Here is a 20,008-nt window from a genome sequence, read left to right as displayed (position 1 = left end):
TATTTTTTTACACAGGATGGTAGGGGAAGACTCATGAATATTCATTAGGGAACTCATGCCTGATTGGTCTGATGACCTACCCCCTAACCCCGCCCCTAAACCTACCCGTCACTGGGGGTCTGATGACCTACCCCTAACCCCGCCCCTAAACCTACCAGTCACTGGGGTTAAGACCAATCAGGGATGAGTTCCCTAATGAATATTCATGAGTCTTCCCCTACCATCCTGCGAAAAAAAATATCGCATACGGGCCAGCAGGACCGTCTCGAATTGATGGCGTCATTCAGTGGCGCCAAAACAGTCTCCTCTCGGCTTCTTTCCAGAGTACCTCCATTGTGGACACACTTATCTTGGATAAAAACAAAATATCGTGTGTGGTGTTTAATGTGTCACCTACACTTGCAGTTTTTCAGCGCGTCTTGTGGTTTTCAGCCCCTGTCGGTTTCGCCATGAAAGACGACGATGATTTGACGACAGTGTTTCATTCAGCTCAACTCCATGCTAATGTGGCGGCTGTTCCTGATGGGCTTTGCTGGGTGTCAATCCTCTCCTGTTTACTGCTCGCTTGCTCCTATGTTGGAAGTTTATACGTTTGGAAAAGCGATCTACCAAGGTATGGCTCGTAGACTTTGGCTGTGTCACAAAACACACAGTCCCCTAACTAGACAGCTTGTTTGACTGTTATCATCGGTCGATTTGAAGCTTAAATCATATTATATAATTCGAATGTTCAAAATATCATTTGAATCGAATGTTCAAATACAGCTTAAATCGAACCTTCAGTATTGTTTGAGTCGAAAACATGTAAATATTGCTGTTCGAATAGAATGTCAAAAATGGAGGTCGAATGGTGCGTTCTAAACTATATTGCTATATTTATTTTCTTTCTTTTGTCGATAATTTGTTGTGGCAGCGGTATGTGAAGCCTGTCTTTTTCCCACTGTTTTTTTATGTTTGTGTTGTCTAATGTAACATAAGCTGCTGTTAGATGATGCAATCCTATTACTGTGGAATGCATTAAAACAACACTGTTTGTTTGTTTGTTTGTTTGTATGGTTGCACCCACAGGGATCATCCTGCAGTGATAAAGAGGCGCTTCACTAGTGTACTGATTGTGTCCGCTCTCTCTCCGCTGTTTGTGTGGGCATGGAAAGAATTCACAGGCATCCAGGTTAGTTTACTGCAACACAGATGTTTCATCCTTACAATTGCTGTATGTATTACTGAACTTAAACTTGACAATTCTCATTTTGTGTGGAATATTGCAGTATTTATCAGTGGCGGTTTTAGCTTGTATGGCACCCCGGTCAAACTGTGGCGGCGCCCGGGGAGCGATTGGGGGTTAGAGAGTTCACCTCAGTTGTGGGTAATACAAGTGTAAGAGACTAGCACTGTTCATACACCACATCTAGTGGCTGTAGTTGAAAATTCATGTTATTTGAATTTTAACCATGGCACATTTTTCCATGTTATCGCCATGAATGAAATTGAGAAATGTAAGTAAACGTAAAAAAAAAAAATGCTATTTTATATAAATTTATGTATTTAAATTATTACAAATTGAAGCAAAATAAAGAAATACCATAAATCCCCCCAAAATGCACAACAGTACAGTAAAAAAAAATTTGTGATATGTTTGTATAAAAAAATACATTATTATGTTACATAATGACATTTTTCTGTCTGGTTACATAAGCTAGTCGGACAAAAAAATGAATTTTGTTCCCCTGTGTGTAATAGCATAGCCAGCAACATAGGTCAAGTCAGGTCACCTTCATTTATACAGCGCTTTTAACAATATAGATTGTTTCAAAGCAGCTTTACAGTGATCATAGGACATTAAAGTAATAGAGATTGGTTTGGCTGTAGAATAAAGTTATTGTCCAGCTAAAGTTAGTTATGATAGATTCACTTCCGTTGCAAAGATCATTAGTTATTAACTTAGATGAAATCACTTTACTTAACACGACACCGTTCTAACAGAAAACCCTTAACTCTCATTCTCACAACAACAGTGTCTGGTGGCTCGAAACCCTTGAAATGTGTTCCAAGGTGCAAGTGTTGAAAAATTTTGAAGAACATTATCTCCACCTAAGCTTCAAAACCGTGAATCTGTGAAAACGCTGACGGTGTGCTCATGCGTATTACGTGTTCATTCTAAAGGTATGTGCGTTTGAATATGTGTGCAGGCGTGTAGTCTTTCTTTACAAATTGACCCCACCAAATTACTTGTTTGGCCTTAAAAATCAATAATACAGTTTTTCGTCGCCTCCGCATATCCATGTGAACTGGAATCATTTTGTCAACATTTTATCTGTACAGAGGTGAAGGAAAGGAGGCCATCACAGGGGAGAGACTAGTTGACACTTCAGTTTGATAACATAGTATCAGTTTAAATAACATAACTGATATTAGCCTATTTTAGTTTTTACATTTAATCGTTTAGCAGACGCTTTTATGCGACATACAAATGAGGAGAACAATAGAAGCAATCAGACCAGCAAGAGGGTAACAGTACACAAGTGCTGTAACAAGCCTCAGTTAGTCTAGCACGGTACATATAGCAAGGGGTTTTTTTTTAAATCAGAAAAAACAAATAGAATAGAAAAGGTAAGTGCATAAAGGTATGCATAATATTATACTCATAATGAGATGCATGATACATATTTTTATTTTTTGCACGTTTCCTCTCTTCGCACACACTCCGCGTCCCGACCTTTTAATTGACGTGATGTGCAAATGAGTGGTGAAACCCTGATCGTGCATTCCTTTTTTCTTTTTTCTTTTTTTTGTGCGGGCGCCATGCCTAAATCAGCCACTGGTATTTATTATAAATGATTTATCCTACATTAGATATCATTATATATGTTTTAAACTCATGTGCCTTCCTAATTGTTATTCAAAATAACTTCTTCTCTGATGATGTGTTTACTGGCGCGAGGGTGGGACAACCTGTCACTCACATGAGATCAAAGCAATTGCAAACCACAACAATCCAATCAATTCCCGATGGGCAAAAATCAAGTCCCGCCCCTCATTTTGTTTCTTGTTCGAGAAGCTGTATTTTTTTATTTTTTTTTATTTTAACCTTTTTTTAACCAGGAGAGAACCTCACTGAGATTAAAATCTTTTACAGGAGTGTCCTGGCACTGTTTTGTCTTTGTTTGTCAAAGCCTTTGTTTTAAAGGCTAACCAAATTAATCAGAGTAAAAACATCACATCGAAATGTCCTTATTTGATATGTGATACGAGACTTAACTGCATCATATAGTTATAATAAGATAAAACATTATTTTTTATCATTTTATTTGTGAAGTGTTTTGTTTTTGGCATTGCACTTAATCGTATTTGATGGTGAAACATCAGACGTGTTTGATTTCTCCTATAGCCTGGTCCCTCATTACTGGCTCTTATGGGGATCCGGTTGGAGGGACTCATTCCTGCTATCATTCTACCGCTCCTACTGACCATGGTAAGTAAAGAACAAAGTCTGTACTACATGTTCTTTTTAAACAATTGTTAAACAACAAGCAGACAATTGTTTTCCTTGGGCCTAAAGCGTTATCCAAAGTACATTGAACAGATTTTGTTGTCTTGTATTTGATCATTTTATTACTTTCCTTTCTGTCAGGTGCTGTTTCTGGGCCCTCTGATCCAGCTAACCATGGATTGCCCCTGGGGGTTCATTGATGGGATAAAAGTTATAGTCGGTAAGCAGCCTTTTCCTCTTCCAGTGATTTCTCCTGTGAATCTCTCTATTTATAAAGCTATTTTGGGGGTTTAATAGTGTTAGTGAGCTGTCATTATGCTAAGCTATTGTAAATGATGATTTCCTTAAATAAATTCTCATCTGTTTTGGGGAAGTGGAATAGGTGGCCAACTATCAATCAACTAGATTGATCTATGTTGCTGTAAAAGAATCAGAAAGGCTTTAGTGTCGTTGTTGTAAATGTGATTGATCTGTTATGTTTTCGCAGACCCGTGCTTCTGGTCGCTGTGCCTGAGCGACATGCGCTGGCTGAGGAACCAGGTTGTAGCGCCACTGACAGAGGAGCTGGTTTTTCGGGCATGCATGCTTCCCATGCTGGTACCCTGCGCCGGTCCCTCCACCGCAATTTTCACATGCCCGCTCTTCTTTGGTGTTGGTGAGTGGTGACTAGGGATGCTAATGATTAATCAACAATCAATTAATTGCTGATAAAAATTTAATCAATGTAACTTATTGATGGCCGATTAAGCAAGGTCATCTTTAGAGTGTGTGGTTTTGAGGTGCGTGCGACTCATGCGCTAGAGAGATCATGGTTAATGATTTTCATCCTACTTTAGTCAATAAGAAATGGACTATCTACTTTCTTGATACACATCTTAATGTTTATCAGTGCATTTCTTGTTAGTCAGGGTTCCCAGGGGTCCTTGAAATCCTTGAAAGTTTGTGAATATGAAAAAAAGATTTCAAGGCCCTGGAAAGTTTTTAAAAATAAACATACATAGATACAGGTCCTTGAAAGTGCTTGAATTTTATTTTGTGCAAGAAGTTTCATGTAAAAAATTCCATATTATTCCCTCCGGTCCACTAATGTGTTATTTCGTCAACACTTTGTGGCCTATGCATAGTGACAGTAGCTGGCTTGATTTACGTTAGTTACACGCATTTACGCATCACGTTAAGTGTTTGCCACATGAGGTACTTTGTGTTGTAAGTTGCCATGACGTTCACGCACGCAAAACTGTAACAATGTATCTTACAAGGTAACACAATGTAACCTTGCTCTCACTTGAAATGTGTCCCCACATTAAAGGCTGATTTATACTTCTGCTTCGGACGTACGCCGGAGCCGTTGGTTTTCATTTATACTTATGCGTCGTTGTCTGCATTGACGCTCATTTACACATGGAGAGGGAGTATGTGAAACCCGAGGGACAGGTTTAAGCAGACCAATTACAGCGCTTGTGGTCCGCGTAGAATTGACGCCTTGTTACATTTTTGGAGAGGTGCACGTCAGGGTACGCCGAAGGGTACATGTGCTACACACAGCCTTTGACGTACAGTAGCTACGACGTGAGTCTGACGCAGAAGTATAAATTGGGCTTAAGCCCTTGAATCTGAGTGTATTGGACTTGAAAAGTCCTTGAAAGGTCGTTGAATTTGAGGTTAACCAAGGTGTGGGAACCCTGGTTAGTTTTTTATCAAATGTAATAACTTTCTCTGACTTTTTTTGTCTGATGTAATCAAGGCCATGCAGATGAGGAAAATTTTGCCAAATAATATTTAATATATTTTAAAATGTAATTTATTCCTGTGGCAAAGATGAATTTAACAGCCTTTTACCTCACTCTTCTGTCACACGATTCTTCAGAGATCATTCAGGGGCAATGGCTGCTGAAAATTCAGCTTTACCATCAAAGGAATAAATTAAATGTATATAAATATAACATTTATTATTTTATTCATAATTATTGTAATAATATTTCACATTGTTGCTGTGGTTACTCTTTTTTTTTTATCAAATAAATGCAGCCATAGTTATATGGCATAGTTCAATAACATGAAATCTTAATTATTCCAAACTGTTAACCGGTAGTCTGGACCGTGTACATTTTTATTTCATTGCACGTTTTAATGTAATAAAGGTTGCTGCAATAATAGCAAGTACTAAAAACAGATTTGAAAACTCCAGGGAAATGATTGTAGATACTCGGCACTTGATACCTGGTAATTGGGAACCTGAGCATTCCATACGGTTCTGGCGGAAAATCAACACACTCATGTCTTATTTATTACAGTAGGCATCACTCCTGCATTAATGTGTATTTGGCTTACCATTAAATTTTATTTGTGTTGCTTTGTAAACTTATTGTAATGGTAACCTTTTTTTCTTCCTCCGTCTATCTGTTTCTCTCTCTCTCTCTGTGTGTTTGCGTGTGACGGCAGCTCATTTTCACCATGTAATTGAGCTCCTGCGGTTCAGACAGGGCACTGTCTCAGGGATTTTCCTCTCTGCAGGTAACAGAGCCATTAGTTTACCGTCATCCTTAGTGCGAGTAACGCCGCCCTCGAGACATAATTACTCATGTCTGTGTTTGTTTGTGTCCTTTTCAGTGTTCCAGTTCTCCTACACTGCAGTATTTGGAGCTTATACAGCCTTTATATTCATCAGGACAGGTGCATCTGTGATTTATCTTTAATAACATTGATGCTTATACTACTTCACAAGAGGAGTAAAAGTATCAAATAAAAAAAGTTTCGTTAAAAAGGAATTTTTGATAGATTGTATTGTGACTTTTCATGACAATTAAGCACATTGACTTTCGTAATGCATAAAATTCTCATGACTAATAGACTTTGAATTTTTTTTTGTATTTGCATTAAATTGTCTTGCATTTAATAATTATACACATCATGATTTCTTTGTGGTATTCCCTTCATGCCACTTCTATTAAAAATATTGCATCCAGACTTGAATGATGATGATTCTTGTTGTAAATTGAGAATTACAGTTAATACGAATAACTGGTAACACTTTACAGTAAGGTTAATTAGTTAACATTAATGTATTAACTAAAATGAACCAACACTGAGCAATACATTTGTTACTGTATTTGTTAATCTTTTGTTAACGTTAATAAAAATACAGCATGTTAGTTCACAGTACATTAACTAATGTTAACAAGATTTTAAAAATGTATTAGTAGTAAATGTTGAAACTAACATTAACAAAGATTAATAAATGCTGTATAAGTGCAGTTCATTATTAGTTCATGCTAACTAATGTAGTTAACTAATGAGCCTTATTGTAAAGGGTTACCGAATAACCTTTAGTTTGTATTACGTACAGTGATGATAATTTCGGAAGGAATTATGCTGGGAAAGAAGGATTTGTGGTATTGCCTTTATGCTGGTTTTATTAAAAATATAATTGTGTGAAGACATGATGATTCTTACTGTAAATTGAGAATTGCAATTATAATATCTGTTGCTTTGTATTACAGACAGGAATAATAATTAAGTTTGTATTACAGACAGGAATAATAATTAGGGAAGAAATTATTTAATTGTCATATTAAATAATTTCTTATTTTTTGTGACCTGGAAATTGTATTGAGCTTGCAACATTTATTGTAGTTCTGATATAAATATATTTGTAACAAACGGATTGTAACGGCTTACAAATAAATCTCTTCCTGTTTGTGTGTCTCTAGGTCATTTGGTTGGTCCTGTGCTGTGCCATTCCTTCTGCAACTACATGGGTTTTCCAGCTCTCGGCACGGCCCTGGACCACTCGAACCGCCTCACGATTCTCTCTTTCTACGTGCTGGGGGTCGTTCTCTTCTTCCTCCTCCTCTTTCCCATGACTGACCCGCTCTTCTACGGTTTGCCCACACCCGTCTGCACCCTGACCTCCACGCATGGATCCATCTGTTCCTGATCCATCCCTACCTCCATCCTGCGCTGCAATCCATTCCTTTTCTCCAGCCATTTGAAAAGGTTTTGTTGCTGGTTTCACCAGGAGAGCAAGGGACTGCTGGAGAACAGGTATGAAAATACACAGCCTCCGTGAGGTGCGTGGAAGAGCTCGGTGGAAAGCAAAACATCCTCAGGTTTCACTGGAAGTTCTTTTTACCATTCAGCCGATGTTGCGTTATCAAGTGACTTTCAGGCCTACGTTTGATAAAGACAAGTTGATTATATGCGTCTGCATGTTTATATGACAACATTTCCGTGTGTTTATCCTCATGATTGGTGCGGGGGATAAAGATCAGACACAATTACGGGTTTCCTAAGAAGATTTGTACACTGAAATGGGCATTTCTTAAATGCAAAACTCCCCATTTTTCTGTTCTGATATTAGAATCTTGCTCACATACACATACAATGGTCTGGTGCCCTTACTTGAATACGATATTTGTTTTTCCAGACGTTACATATATTTTTGTTTGTTTTACTCTTGTTTTTTATTGTCTAGAAATCGCATCAATCAATTTAGTAGGCTTAAATCTAGATAAATGTCTTTAGGTACACTATTGGAGCAATACACCTTGACCTATTAGAATAACAAGATTTAGTGAGTGTGCATCAGAAGTTGAATAGCCCTGAGCACACAGCTTTTTGTGTAAGTCTAGACAGAATTGTGGCCTCAAGCACAACATTTCAAATTATGAGTTCTTTTTAGCGCATTGGTAGGTCCTGTTATGGCTCATAAAAAAAAAAAAATCGCTAATACCAGTTACTTTTTATACTGTATAGAGATCATTTGTACAATTTCAGGATATTCAGTGATAGGTTTTGACCAATGGTATTTCATTCATATTTAATGCAGAGCTAAATATATTCATTTTACGTCAACATAGGAATTTCATTAATTTAGTTGGTAGCACTGGAGGATATTGAGACGGATTCAAAGCTTGTGCTTTAGAATTGGTGGAAATTGCAACACTTTCTATTTATGACGTTATTGTGTAGTCATAAACAAACTGCAACAACATTGAAACAACCTATATCAGAGAATTAAACATAAACATTGAGTTCTTTAACCTTTATGTTTTACGTTCTAAATCGAAATGCTAAGCTTTTTATAGATCTTTTATACATTTCAAAGGACATCGTCATGATCTCATGAATTTTTAAGTGGGTTCCTTCATCGTGAAGTGTTCGTGAAAACTCATACCACTGACCTGCATGCTGCTACACTGGTGACATATGGATGTTCGAGTGATGATTGATATAGAATCACCAAATATTACTCGCATAGCTGCTTATAGGTGTAGTTCACCCAAAATTTAAATTCTGACTTATTAATATTCAGTCACCATGTCTTTTCTTCTCTAGAAGACCACAAAAGGAGATGCTAGTCAGAATGTTCATGCTGCTTTTTCTATATAAGTGAAAAATTATAGTTCATGTGACTTATGTGCTATATTCCACTCATTTGTGTGGCACATATTCAAATTTACCTCATTAGGAACTTTATATAACCTCATCTTTAGTGTTCTATGGAAGAAAGATCAAAATGAGGGTGAGTACATTTTTAATTAAATTTTTTGTGTGAACTATACCATTAAGTTAGCAAATGCGGCTTGCTACTCAGAGTAGAGGCTGCTTTGTGCAGAACATAAAATGTTATGTGGTTGTTTTTGGTTTCAGTTCTCATTAAATGTGAAAGCAGAGTATATAGAGAGAGTATATAGAGCTATCATCTACTTAATATATTGGTATGGCTTGCCCTGACATTCATTATGTGTAATTCATAGGGTCGATCATAGACCTTTCTGTGTTGTGAGAGACCATGCAAACATGTTAAGCAATAGTCTCACAAACAGGATCAAATCAGGGATTTCCATCTAATGCCAAGTAAGAGGTTTGTTTGGGGTGTTTCTTTTATTCATTCCCAAAATAATTTCTTATTTGACTCTCTATAAAGAAAACCTTTATCTTCACTTGAACGGCCAAAGTTATGGTAAGAATTGATCCAAGGTACCACAGTGATCTGGTTTACTAGTGTCTAGCATTAAAATAAGTCTGTGTTTTAAGTGTGCCATAGTGGATATGACTGTTTCAGCGTGTTTACACCTAGAGTATGCTGTATGTAAGCACTGTTTGCGTGTGACTGGCTACAATGAATGCTGCTTTAGTTTAGTTGCTTGCGCGCGTTACGGTCAACAGAGGGCGCCATTGTTGTGTTTTTTGTGTTCTTTCGTTTTCCCGTGTTTTTATTAATCTATTTATCCGTTTTTCTTTGCATAATGTAATCCTGTTATTAGACAATTTGATTAAACTATCATAAAAAAATGTCCTGATACTGAAAATACATGTTAAAACTTTAAACTATCTGTGGAAATTCGCTCATTGTTGGAGATTTGTTTGATGAGTGGTTAAACTGCACTATGGGATGTTGAGTTGTGATTGTTTCAGGAAAGCTGAACACACAGATGCTCTGAGGACAGGCTTGCTGTCAGCGCTGTGATTGATTACTGGTGTAACTTTTAGATGAAGAATGTTCGTAGTGAATATGTGTCGGAAGCTTGTCACCCATTCCTGTCCAATATGTTATTCTCACTTTCTTTCTTTCTTTCTTTGAAGTTTCTGCATTCATTAATTTTACTAGATAGCGTAACCCCCCCCCGTCATCGAGTTCACAGTGTTCTTTCTTTAATCTATTTAGTTGCAAGCAAAATATTGGCTCCTGGCTTGCGTTTAGATGCTTTGAACGTCATATTTACAGTGAGGAGCAAGACATTCAAATCTATTTTTGCAAATGTGAAAAAAGTCGCTGAGCACTGTTTTAGCTCATTGAAACATCACCTGTAAAATAATGAGAATTGCTACGCATATGAATTGAATAGACTGGTTTGTGATTACAAACGAGTCTGATGTTTATACTGAGAGATATATTTTATAATCAAATCTATTTTGGTGACTCAGAGAATAATGTGCATGCTTGTTGTTTTTGATGAATGTGCGATGCAATTCACTGATGGACAGATGTTTTATGACAATTTGACAATCTTTCTGGGGGTCTTTCAATCCACTGCAAAACTCTGACGTGTGTAAATAAATGAATGATTTTTTTTTAAATACCCCACTTGGAGTTGTGTTTTCTTTTTATTCTCTTTATTTCTGTATCTCTTCAAAGATGCAGTGTGTAATTTCTTTCCCAAACACTCCTGCCAGTGTGAAGGAACACTGTAGAGGAAATTCAAAGGGAAATCAACATCTGATATATATTTGGGATGGAAGAACATTTTCATGGCATTGGAAAAGATAAACACTTCAGCTTTAAGTGATATTAGAATTATAGCATTTCCACTACGTGTTTTAAAAATGTAATTGTGGCTTCATTTAATATAATGGCAGCTTTTATATTTTGTACTTGCTTTAATATCTTACAAATACAATGTAACTTATTTTTCTCAGAGTTGCAAATGTATTTCTCGCAATTGTGACTGTATCTTACAACGTAGGTAGGTAGGTAGGTATTCACCAATGCTATTTAAAAGGTTCCCTAATTTGATTTTGAAGGTCTCCTACAATAGGTTTACATGAATCCAAGGTCAAAAACACTTGAATCTCATAATGTCCACTGCACATCACCAAATTTCTCAAAGAGTCTGAAAACAGTTCATTGGAAGACTCAGTCTCTCTAAACCCCTCCTTTCCAAGAGTCTACTCTGCTCTGATTGGCCAGACGGCACAGTCTGTTGTGATTGGTATATCCGGAGGCTTCCTCGGCACTTGACACACAATGATACGAACAGGAACGATGGCGTCTGTATTTCCGTATAAATTCCAGCGTGAGTCCTGATCCTTTTGAAGTGAATCAAAGAGGATTCACAGCACTGAAAACATGTCGACAACATGAACTAGCTCTTCCAGTCTCAGCTACAACTTACAGTGTTTGAGGGTCAAAGTAGACGTTCGCTGACAGCCAATAAAGACCATAGACTGGCATTATGCAAATTTGTTACATTGTTATTTCGGTATGAATAACAAAAAGAAAGACGAATTATTGACGAATCGTTTCAGCAGTTCCGAATACATTCTTTCTTTTAGGAGACAATAACGTTATTTGTCGTGCATTTTGATCTTTAAAACTTTGTAGACCTTTTACATTCACAAACAGCGATATTACACACTGCATGAAAAGGTTATGTCTAAAAAAGCATAATAGGTGCACTTTACTTTTGTTCTAAATTGTGTTACCAGTGTTTGACCACCAGGGAGAGGTGTTATGATAAAGATTTAAAATCTATGCATATTTAAGATAGGTTTGTATTTAAAATTCTTTCCTGTTCATGCACCCTACTATTTATTCATTCAGTACGAGTAAGCTGACAGCTCATCTTTTGACATTTTTGAGCGTTGACAAAACTGGGCCAAGAACACTTGGGGATTGACAGTACAATTGTTGGTCTCTTGTTCAGTCACAGTAGCATGTCACGACGTGTGTCTTTTAGATCTTGTGAATGTGTGAATATTTTAGAGGTTGTACCCATAGAATCATTCTTTTGCAGGCTTGGAATTCTTCAGAAGACACAGATACTGTTAACAGAACGCTGAATCACATGTTCTCTCATTCATTTGCTTCATACAGGTGTACTTAACAAATCGGAAAAGAGTTTATAATCAAAAATACAGTAAAAACAGTAACATTGTGAAATAATATTATATATTTTTTTATATTGTATTATATTTTTATGAAAGTTCAAATTCAAATCTAACTTCTATTAAAACGTACCCCAAACCTTTTGAGTGTGTGTGTATTTTCAATTCCGTTCAATGTGATTTTGAATTAGAAAAGAAAAACCTTACTTGCCCGAATCTTTTAAGCAGTTGTAGTTATCATTATTTTATGTTTTTAAATCCTATTGAAACAGTATGGAGAGTTTTATTTGCTTTACGGCTCTGTATTGCAAAGCACTGTTCTATGCTTTGCTTTCTTCCTTTTTGTCGGTCTGTTTTCTATCTCTTTTGAGCATCTGTCTTTTTCAAAAGCTTGCCCAAAGCTTTTGAACGGAGAGCAGTGAAAACTGCATTAGGCAAAACTACATCTATTGCATGAATTTTCATAAAAAGCTTCTCTTAGTTAAATCTTAATTAAATCCAAATGAATGAGTGCTTATCTTGATGAGCAAAGCTGTTTTGATTTTGTCATGCTTGATTTAACCCGGTGAGAGTACATTGTTGACATGAAGTATCAATGCAAGCAAATGAACCGAAGACTGCAATTTTTGTTATTGATATTGACCTTATGGGTGAAGAAAACTCTGCAGGTGACCTGTAGGGAAGAAACTGGTAATGATTCATTTGGATAGATTCATTTTTTTCTCTTTTTTTGCCCTAATAGAATTTGCATCTATATTCAGGCATATTTTTGGGGCATAACAGGAGTAGTGATTGGACATTGGTTTTGTAGGTGCATGGTTGATTACTGACCTAAGTCAAAAGCTTCCCGTTCCTAAGTATGGAAATGTCCTAAATAGTTATTTGTACTTGACTGTGAAGTTCAAAACATTCTAGAGTGTCCCATTTGTCATCATGGGTTTCAGAAGGGTGCTTATAAGTGCTCTCTGTGCACTTTTTGCCGAGGCTGCTCTGATGCGCCTTCACAACAGAGTAGGCCGTTATTTGTAAAAGTAGATTTGTCACCAAAGTGTGGAATGAAAGTGTGAAATCTTAGTCACAATGAAATCAAATTTGCCATTCTTTTTTTTTTTATGGAATATTGCAGTTTTTATTATAAATGATTTATGTGTGCACTTTATTATTATTAAAAATCCTGTGCCCTGGTAATCTTTAATAAAAATATCTTGACTGATGATGCGTTTACTACGGGACAACCTCCTCACATGTGATCGACCAATAGCAAACCACAACCATCCAACGATCCCATCAATTACTGCTGGACAAAATCAAGTCTCACCCTACTTTTTCTTGTCTTGTTTGAGAAGCAGATATATGTCACAACAGGGAAGAAAAGACTATTGCAACTTCAGTTTCTAATTGCATTGTTGAGAGAAAACAACAACAACGCTAAAGTAGTTGCATTAGTATAAAAGTATATAAATTCAGAAATAATGTTAAATACTGGTAAATAAAATTAAATATAGTTATAATCACTGCACAACAAATTCGTTCAATTTAACGGTATTCAGAACAGAAATTAAAAATATAAGTAGAAAGCAAACATAGTTGCATTCATAAACATTTAATTATTAATTTTATTCACCAACAGAAAATGCTTTTACTCAGAAATATCTTATGTCAAGTTGAAATGTCCAGTTTATGGATTGTGATATTGACCTTGTGTTTGCCATGTAAATAGCCTTGATGCTAACATGGCGTTAACTTAATAAACAAACAAACGAACCAAGCCTAAACAACACTACCCACGTGTGGGACATGCGCTATATAAAAACATAAATCACTTTCGAATATATAAGTCGCAGCACATTTTAGATGATTGCAAAATATAACTTGGCTTATTCTTTAAAATATGGTAAGTGAGCAAATTGTCAGCTGGATCATTCAACATTTTGGCAGAAATGAATATGTTGCTAATAAATGCACCGAAATTAACATTTGGTATATTCATATGAATACATGTAAATTCATGTATTTAAATATCACACCTGGCCCTTGTTATAAATAAACAGGGCATATGACTACTTTTCATATTCTTTCAGTGATTTCATTATATTTGAAATTAATTAAAAAAAAATAGGGAGGACATTGATTTTGCAGAAAATGAAGCTGAGAGAAAACCAGGAATGCAGCTTCTAAAGTCTTTCACCAGATTTATACACCTGGAAGAGGCTATACACCATCTGTTTAAATTTGATATTTTCTTGCTTTCTCTATCAGTCTCTTGTTTGTACTCTGTTTATTATATGTATACATGAATACCAAGGCAAGCCGAGGCTAAAATGCAAGTTTTCATGAAGACTGACATTGAAACTATATATATTCTACCACCATAACAGTCCTGAGGGAGTTGTAGACTTGCCAGTGTGGCTCAATATTGAGTTTCTGCACAGTTTGGAGAAGTAGATTTCAGGGAACTATGAAGGATCTCATTGAACGTTGTCCTGTGGTGTCCTTTCAGCAGACAGGTCTCTAGAGCGCTTAGATGGGCCTGTGCGTGAAATTACAGTCATTTAAAGTCTTTAGCAAAATGTTTATGAACATAAGTGATTATTTTACAGTGGAAAAAAATATTATATAAACTAAAACTGCAACTATAATATAGTTTATTTGAAAGGCTACATTTTAGCCCTGGTGTATAGTGGGCCTGAAAAAAATTGATGTCACAATGATCTGATCTAATTGTCAAAGGATAACGAAATATGAAACTTTTTATTTTATATTTTGTTTTATGTTTATATTTTTTCACTTCATATATTGTTTTATTTTATATAATGCTTTTACATATTGTTTTTCCATTTTATATCATTTATTTTTATTAAAGGAACACAATAGCTGTGTCCAAATTCAGAGGCTGCATCCTTCGAAGGCCAAATGCGTGTTCATGTCTTGTTTTGTGTGAGCACATGGCTTGTGATGTTTTACTGTCAATGTTTTAGTCATGTTAGGTGTGAGCACATGGCTTTTCATGTATGTTTCCTTGTGTCATGTGCTCTCCTGTTAATTGTCTAGTCCCTCCCATCTTGTTACCTGATTGATTAATTTGCCCCACCTGTCCTCCCTCGTTACCTCCTTTGTTTGTTCTCCCTATTTAATCTCCTTGTGTTTTCAGTCTTGTGCTGTTTCGTCATCGTAAGTACGTCTAATGTACCCCTTGTGTCATGTCAAGTCAAGTACCCCAAGTCCCCAGTCAAGTCAACCCCTGACACCGTAAGCCCGACCGTCCCATTTTGCAACTCTCGATCTGACCTTTGTGGCCTTCGAAGGATGCAGCCTCTGAATTGGGACGCATCTTATGTAACTTTTGGCCCTCTAGCAAAACTGCATGCATTTTGTGGAAGAACATTGTTTTGGTTGTGCTTCGGCTCTGCTGATGAATATGGTCTGCGGCAACGCATGGAAATCCCAAAATGGTGACATCTGAGCATGTAAGTGCAATATTTTATGCTGTTGTTCTGACTTATTGGAAACACTGATATTTTTAAATGAATGATTTTACAAAGTTATCATGGCGATTACCAGTCTTATGGTCAAACATATTTCATATTTATTAACCGATATTCTGGCCAAAGAGTAAGAGATCATACTACTGCTCATAAAACATTCACTACTAGACTTCAGAGATATAACCAGTTTAGATGTGAAAGATCTCAAGCTGACTAGCTGAAGACGTTGCTGTAGCTTTACCCATTAACTCAGCACTTTCTTAAAAATAAATACATTTCAGCACAGCACTACAACAACCATAATGAAATAACCCTTCACATCGATAATGCTTTACAATGAACTCTGTTAGAGAGCTACATTCGGCAGTTTATCTGTTGAATAAAATACCTTTCTCACCGGAGTAATAAAAACACCATCTCTGTGTCACTTTTACAACGTTTCAAAACCCTCAGTTCTCTGCATCTCCGAAAAGCAAAGCCAATGTTGATTCTTGTTTTATTACGAGCTCTGTCGTTCTCTTTTTACCAGCAGATTCTCCTCCATAGTAGCCCCCCCCCCCCCCCCCCCCCCATTTACGGATATGACCAGAGAGACACAGGCATATTGAGTTATTATTTAAATGTTAATTTTGAACAATAGGTTTCATTGTGTACTTTTAAATTGAGATGAATAGATACTCTGTTCAAATTGAGCATCACATTGAGACCAGTTTTTTAAAAGTAATTGTATGGCCCAGAAAAGTGAAGTTAATTCTGAGAAAAGGTCATAATCGTTTGTTTTGCAGAAGCCAGTTGGTTTGAAATGTTGTATCTAATGCCATGGCATTCAGACATTTTTAAGTGTGACTTCATTTCTTTTCAGTTGTCCTCTAACTTTCCCATTAAGTTTGAAATATTGCCTCCTAAATATTGCCTCCTATTGTGTGGTGAATCACTTTTTCCCAAAAAAAAAGCAGTATACCTCTTGTGCTGTCGTATGAAAACAGATGGTGGTGATATTGAAGGGGTGGAAGAGACAGTGTTGTCGGTAATGAAGGTGTTCTTGCTGAGTGCACATTTCCCAAGATCTTAATAGATTCACAGTCTGTGAAGACAGTTTGAGGGACACGATGATGGAAGAGTTTCCAGCCATTGTTGTTTTATGCTTTGCAGTTACAGTGGCGTATGAGGCATTATCTCTAGGCGGTGTTCTTTCCCACGGAGAAAAATAATGACGGTGTCACAGTGTGCGCCCATCGCTCTCGGTTGTGTCTTTGCCGCATGAAGTCATGTCTGTATTTTGTGCATATTTGTCACTCTCCTGCCAGCTGAGGTATTGAGGTATAAACCATCCCACATGCTGAATTGGATAACCCATTATTCAAAAACCACTACACCTCCTGACCCGGTCTGTTTGTTTATTAAATAATTTGGCTTGTTTAATTATGCCTTCAGTCCACTTGTGAAAATGCTTCGATTTTGCATTAATTTAATACCTTTTTTCATTATAAATTATCAGCATAACAATGTGAGTAAAAAATGTAATTGAAAAATGAATGAATGGTTAACACTTTTCAATAAAGTCTGTAACCTTATCGCTAACAAGAGTTTTTGAAGAATTTATTAAATGTGTAGCATTAATTATTAGTGTAAGATATAAATAAAGCTGTTTGTGTTACTCCACAATGCATTAACTAATGTTAACCGATACAATTTGATTTTAATAATTTTAATAATGTATTAGTAATTGTTAAAATTTATAATAAATGCTGTAGATGTATTGCTCATTGTTAGTTCATGTTATCTTATGTAGTTAATTAGTGTCAGCAAATGAGACCTTATTTTAAAATGTTACTCATGATTATTTAAGTATTTCTTAGCATTTATTTTGCCTTACACTTTCGCTTTAATGACTGCAGCACTCGAGCTGCATGAAATTTAATTTCTTTATTCATTTTATCATTTTTCTTTTAAAGGGGTCATGACATAAGAGGTCTTTTGACATATAAGAGGGTTTGTACCATTAGAAAATCCTGCAAGTTTCATAGCTTAAAATGTCCTCCTTATTATAGACAAAGCATTTATTCAATCAAGCTCCAAAAACTTTAAAACTTTAAGTCAGAATTTCAGCTTTTCAAGATTAACTCCTGTTTGACCGACTTTGTGTATCGAGCACTAAATGATACTTCAGTTTTCTTGTACACTATGCCTGAAACTATTTGCTCTTGCAATATTATTTGTAAAATAATAGTTTACTGTTTCAACTTCTGCTTAGATATAATATTTAATTTAGTATTTCGTTGTTATTGTGCAGAGTACAGGTGAACATGATTTTACAGTACAACATCTCTGTTGATCCTGGAACAAGGATCAACCAATCAGATTTGAGGGACGTTTACTGTTTCTGTCAAGTTTAGACTTACAACCAGGGTTAAGTACTAATACATCAGTGTTATTCGCCTATCATTTCCATATGATTAAAGGGATAATTTTATTCCTACGCCCCATGAAGTTTTGCGCGAATTATGGGTAACTTCCATTAAGCTGTAAACAATCAGTGAAAGACTAGCTCTACGGACGCAATATATTTTTTAAACTGTGTAGCCTACAATGACATTACATTATTCTACTCGCCCTTCAAACATTGAACATTAAAAGGAAATTTAAAAGTGTAAAAGCATCAACAAGGTACTTTCAACTGACCATGAATAACCCCAAAAGCTTTCCACAGCAAAACGGAGGGTTAAATAATATCACTGTGGTAAACTGTATTAGGCCTATATATATATATATATATATATATATATATATAAATTTATTTACTTCAGCATTGCGTGATACTATTTCAAAGTGATTTCAGTAATTTTGACCGATAATAAATTGTATTTAGGCTATATGAAAACAAAAAGAGACGTGATGATTTCGGGAGAAAAAAAAAGAGCGATTCTTCGTGCATTCCAGTTAATTATTAATGGCATATATCGTAAATTAAATCGTGAGAACAGACCATACATGTGTAGTAGCCTATAGGAATGCGGAATGCAAAAGGGAAAAAAGGGCAATAATCATGAGGAAAAGAATGCAGCGACTGAAAAGAGCTCTTGCTATAGATATTCTTGTTATAACGTCACGTTAAAATATCAAATGTTATGTTATTCTCGTGTTATTCATAAATAAAACATGAAAGAAAACTGATAGCTCATCCAGTCAAACTGACGGATCAGTTTTATTTGAAGGGCAACCTTATGATTTGAAATGATTCGTTTCAGTCTTTTTGAATGGAAGTTCCCCAAACCGGAAGTGCCACCCATAATTCAAAACGCAGTAAGCTCGTCAGGAATAATGTGGATCTGTAGGCTTATCTTGTGTATTATTCAATTGTGGTGTCGTGAGGTTTATGGTCTTTGTCGTGACTGTGTGGTGTTTCTAGAACGTGCTTTTCAATGTCAGTGTTTGAGTTTAAGCTAAGAGCACCACGTTTCGTGCATATGCACGACCTTGCTGTTATAAAACTGACAGCTTTGTTGTCTGACAATTTTCTATGTGGAATGTCAGTTTTCAGCTGAACATATTTCTCTTTCAATAGTTGTGAAAGAGAAGGTGATTAGGGTGCCTTTAAAAAGCCAACGTATTGAGAATACAGCTATTCAACTCCATATGCTCACTTAAAGGGATAGTTCACCCGAAAATTAGAATTGTCATAATTTACTCACCCTCAAGTTGTTACAAACCTGTGTGAATTTTTTTATTTTGTTAAACACAAAAGAAAGTATTTAGAAGAATGTCTGTAACATAACAGTTGACCAATGACTTCCCCCCCATTTCATGTAGCCTATAACGGGGTCCATCATATTCTGTTTGGTTACCCATATTCTGCAAAATATCTCCTTTTGTGTTCAACAGAAGAAAGAAATTCATACAGGTTTGGAACAACTTAAGGGTGAGTAAATGATGACAGAATTTTAATTTTTGGTTGAACTATCCCTTTAAAATGTATCGTACCATCTCATTAAAGCTGTCATATTCTCTGCACTTTGTATACCCTGAAGTGGCACAGATTTGTCACCTAAATTCAATAAAATGTAACGAAACTGGCCGTTGGGTGCTCCAAAAATAAGCCAATAAGATGAAATGCTTCTCAATGGGAAACCTGAGCTATTATCCTAGCACTCCAAAGTGAACAGCATGAAGCATTATATTGGTATAATAAGAAATGTTACTTGAGTAGCAAATCAGCATATTAAAATGATTTCTGAAGGATCATGTGACACTGAAGATTGGAGTAATGATGCTGAAAATTCAGTTTTGAATCACAGGGATAAATTACATTAAATAAGCAAACAGTTATTTTAAATTTTAATAATATTTCACAATATTACGGTCTTATGTTAGTGAGCATAAGACTTAAAAGAAACAAAAAACATTAAAAAATATTGTTTCTTTG

General features: G+C 36.0%; 1 protein-coding gene across 1 annotated transcript; it reads left to right on the top strand.

The window, feature by feature from the left end:
• Window positions 1–254: 254 nt before the first annotated feature.
• Window positions 255–10,580, top strand: rce1a (Ras converting CAAX endopeptidase 1a). Its single transcript, XM_077227793.1, has 8 exons — window positions 255–613; window positions 1,069–1,171; window positions 3,389–3,472; window positions 3,632–3,710; window positions 3,978–4,145; window positions 5,933–6,004; window positions 6,101–6,163; window positions 7,201–10,580. Exons 1-8 carry the CDS (start codon window positions 450–452, stop codon window positions 7,425–7,427), a joined length of 960 nt encoding a protein of 319 aa, XP_077083908.1. The 5' UTR covers window positions 255–449; the 3' UTR covers window positions 7,428–10,580.
• The last annotated feature ends 9,428 nt before the right edge of the window (window positions 10,581–20,008 follow it).

This window comes from Siphateles boraxobius, unplaced genomic scaffold (genome assembly GCF_051911475.1).
Source record: "Siphateles boraxobius isolate OS27281-9 unplaced genomic scaffold, OSU_SipBor_1 130, whole genome shotgun sequence".
NCBI classification, from domain to species: Eukaryota; Metazoa; Chordata; class Actinopteri; order Cypriniformes; family Leuciscidae; genus Siphateles; species Siphateles boraxobius.
Note: the sequence above shows the minus strand (reverse complement) of the source record. Positions and strands in the feature narration are given on the sequence as shown.

Coding starts and splice junctions, on each gene's coding strand:
- rce1a (XM_077227793.1), top strand. CDS start 450: ATGAAAGACGACGATGATTTGACGACAGTGTTTCATTCAGCTCAACTC. Junction 4,146..5,932: donor CCCGCTCTTCTTTGGTGTTG/GTGAGTGGTGAC, acceptor GTGTGACGGCAG/CTCATTTTCACCATGTAATT. Junction 6,164..7,200: donor CTTTATATTCATCAGGACAG/GTGCATCTGTGA, acceptor GTGTGTCTCTAG/GTCATTTGGTTGGTCCTGTG.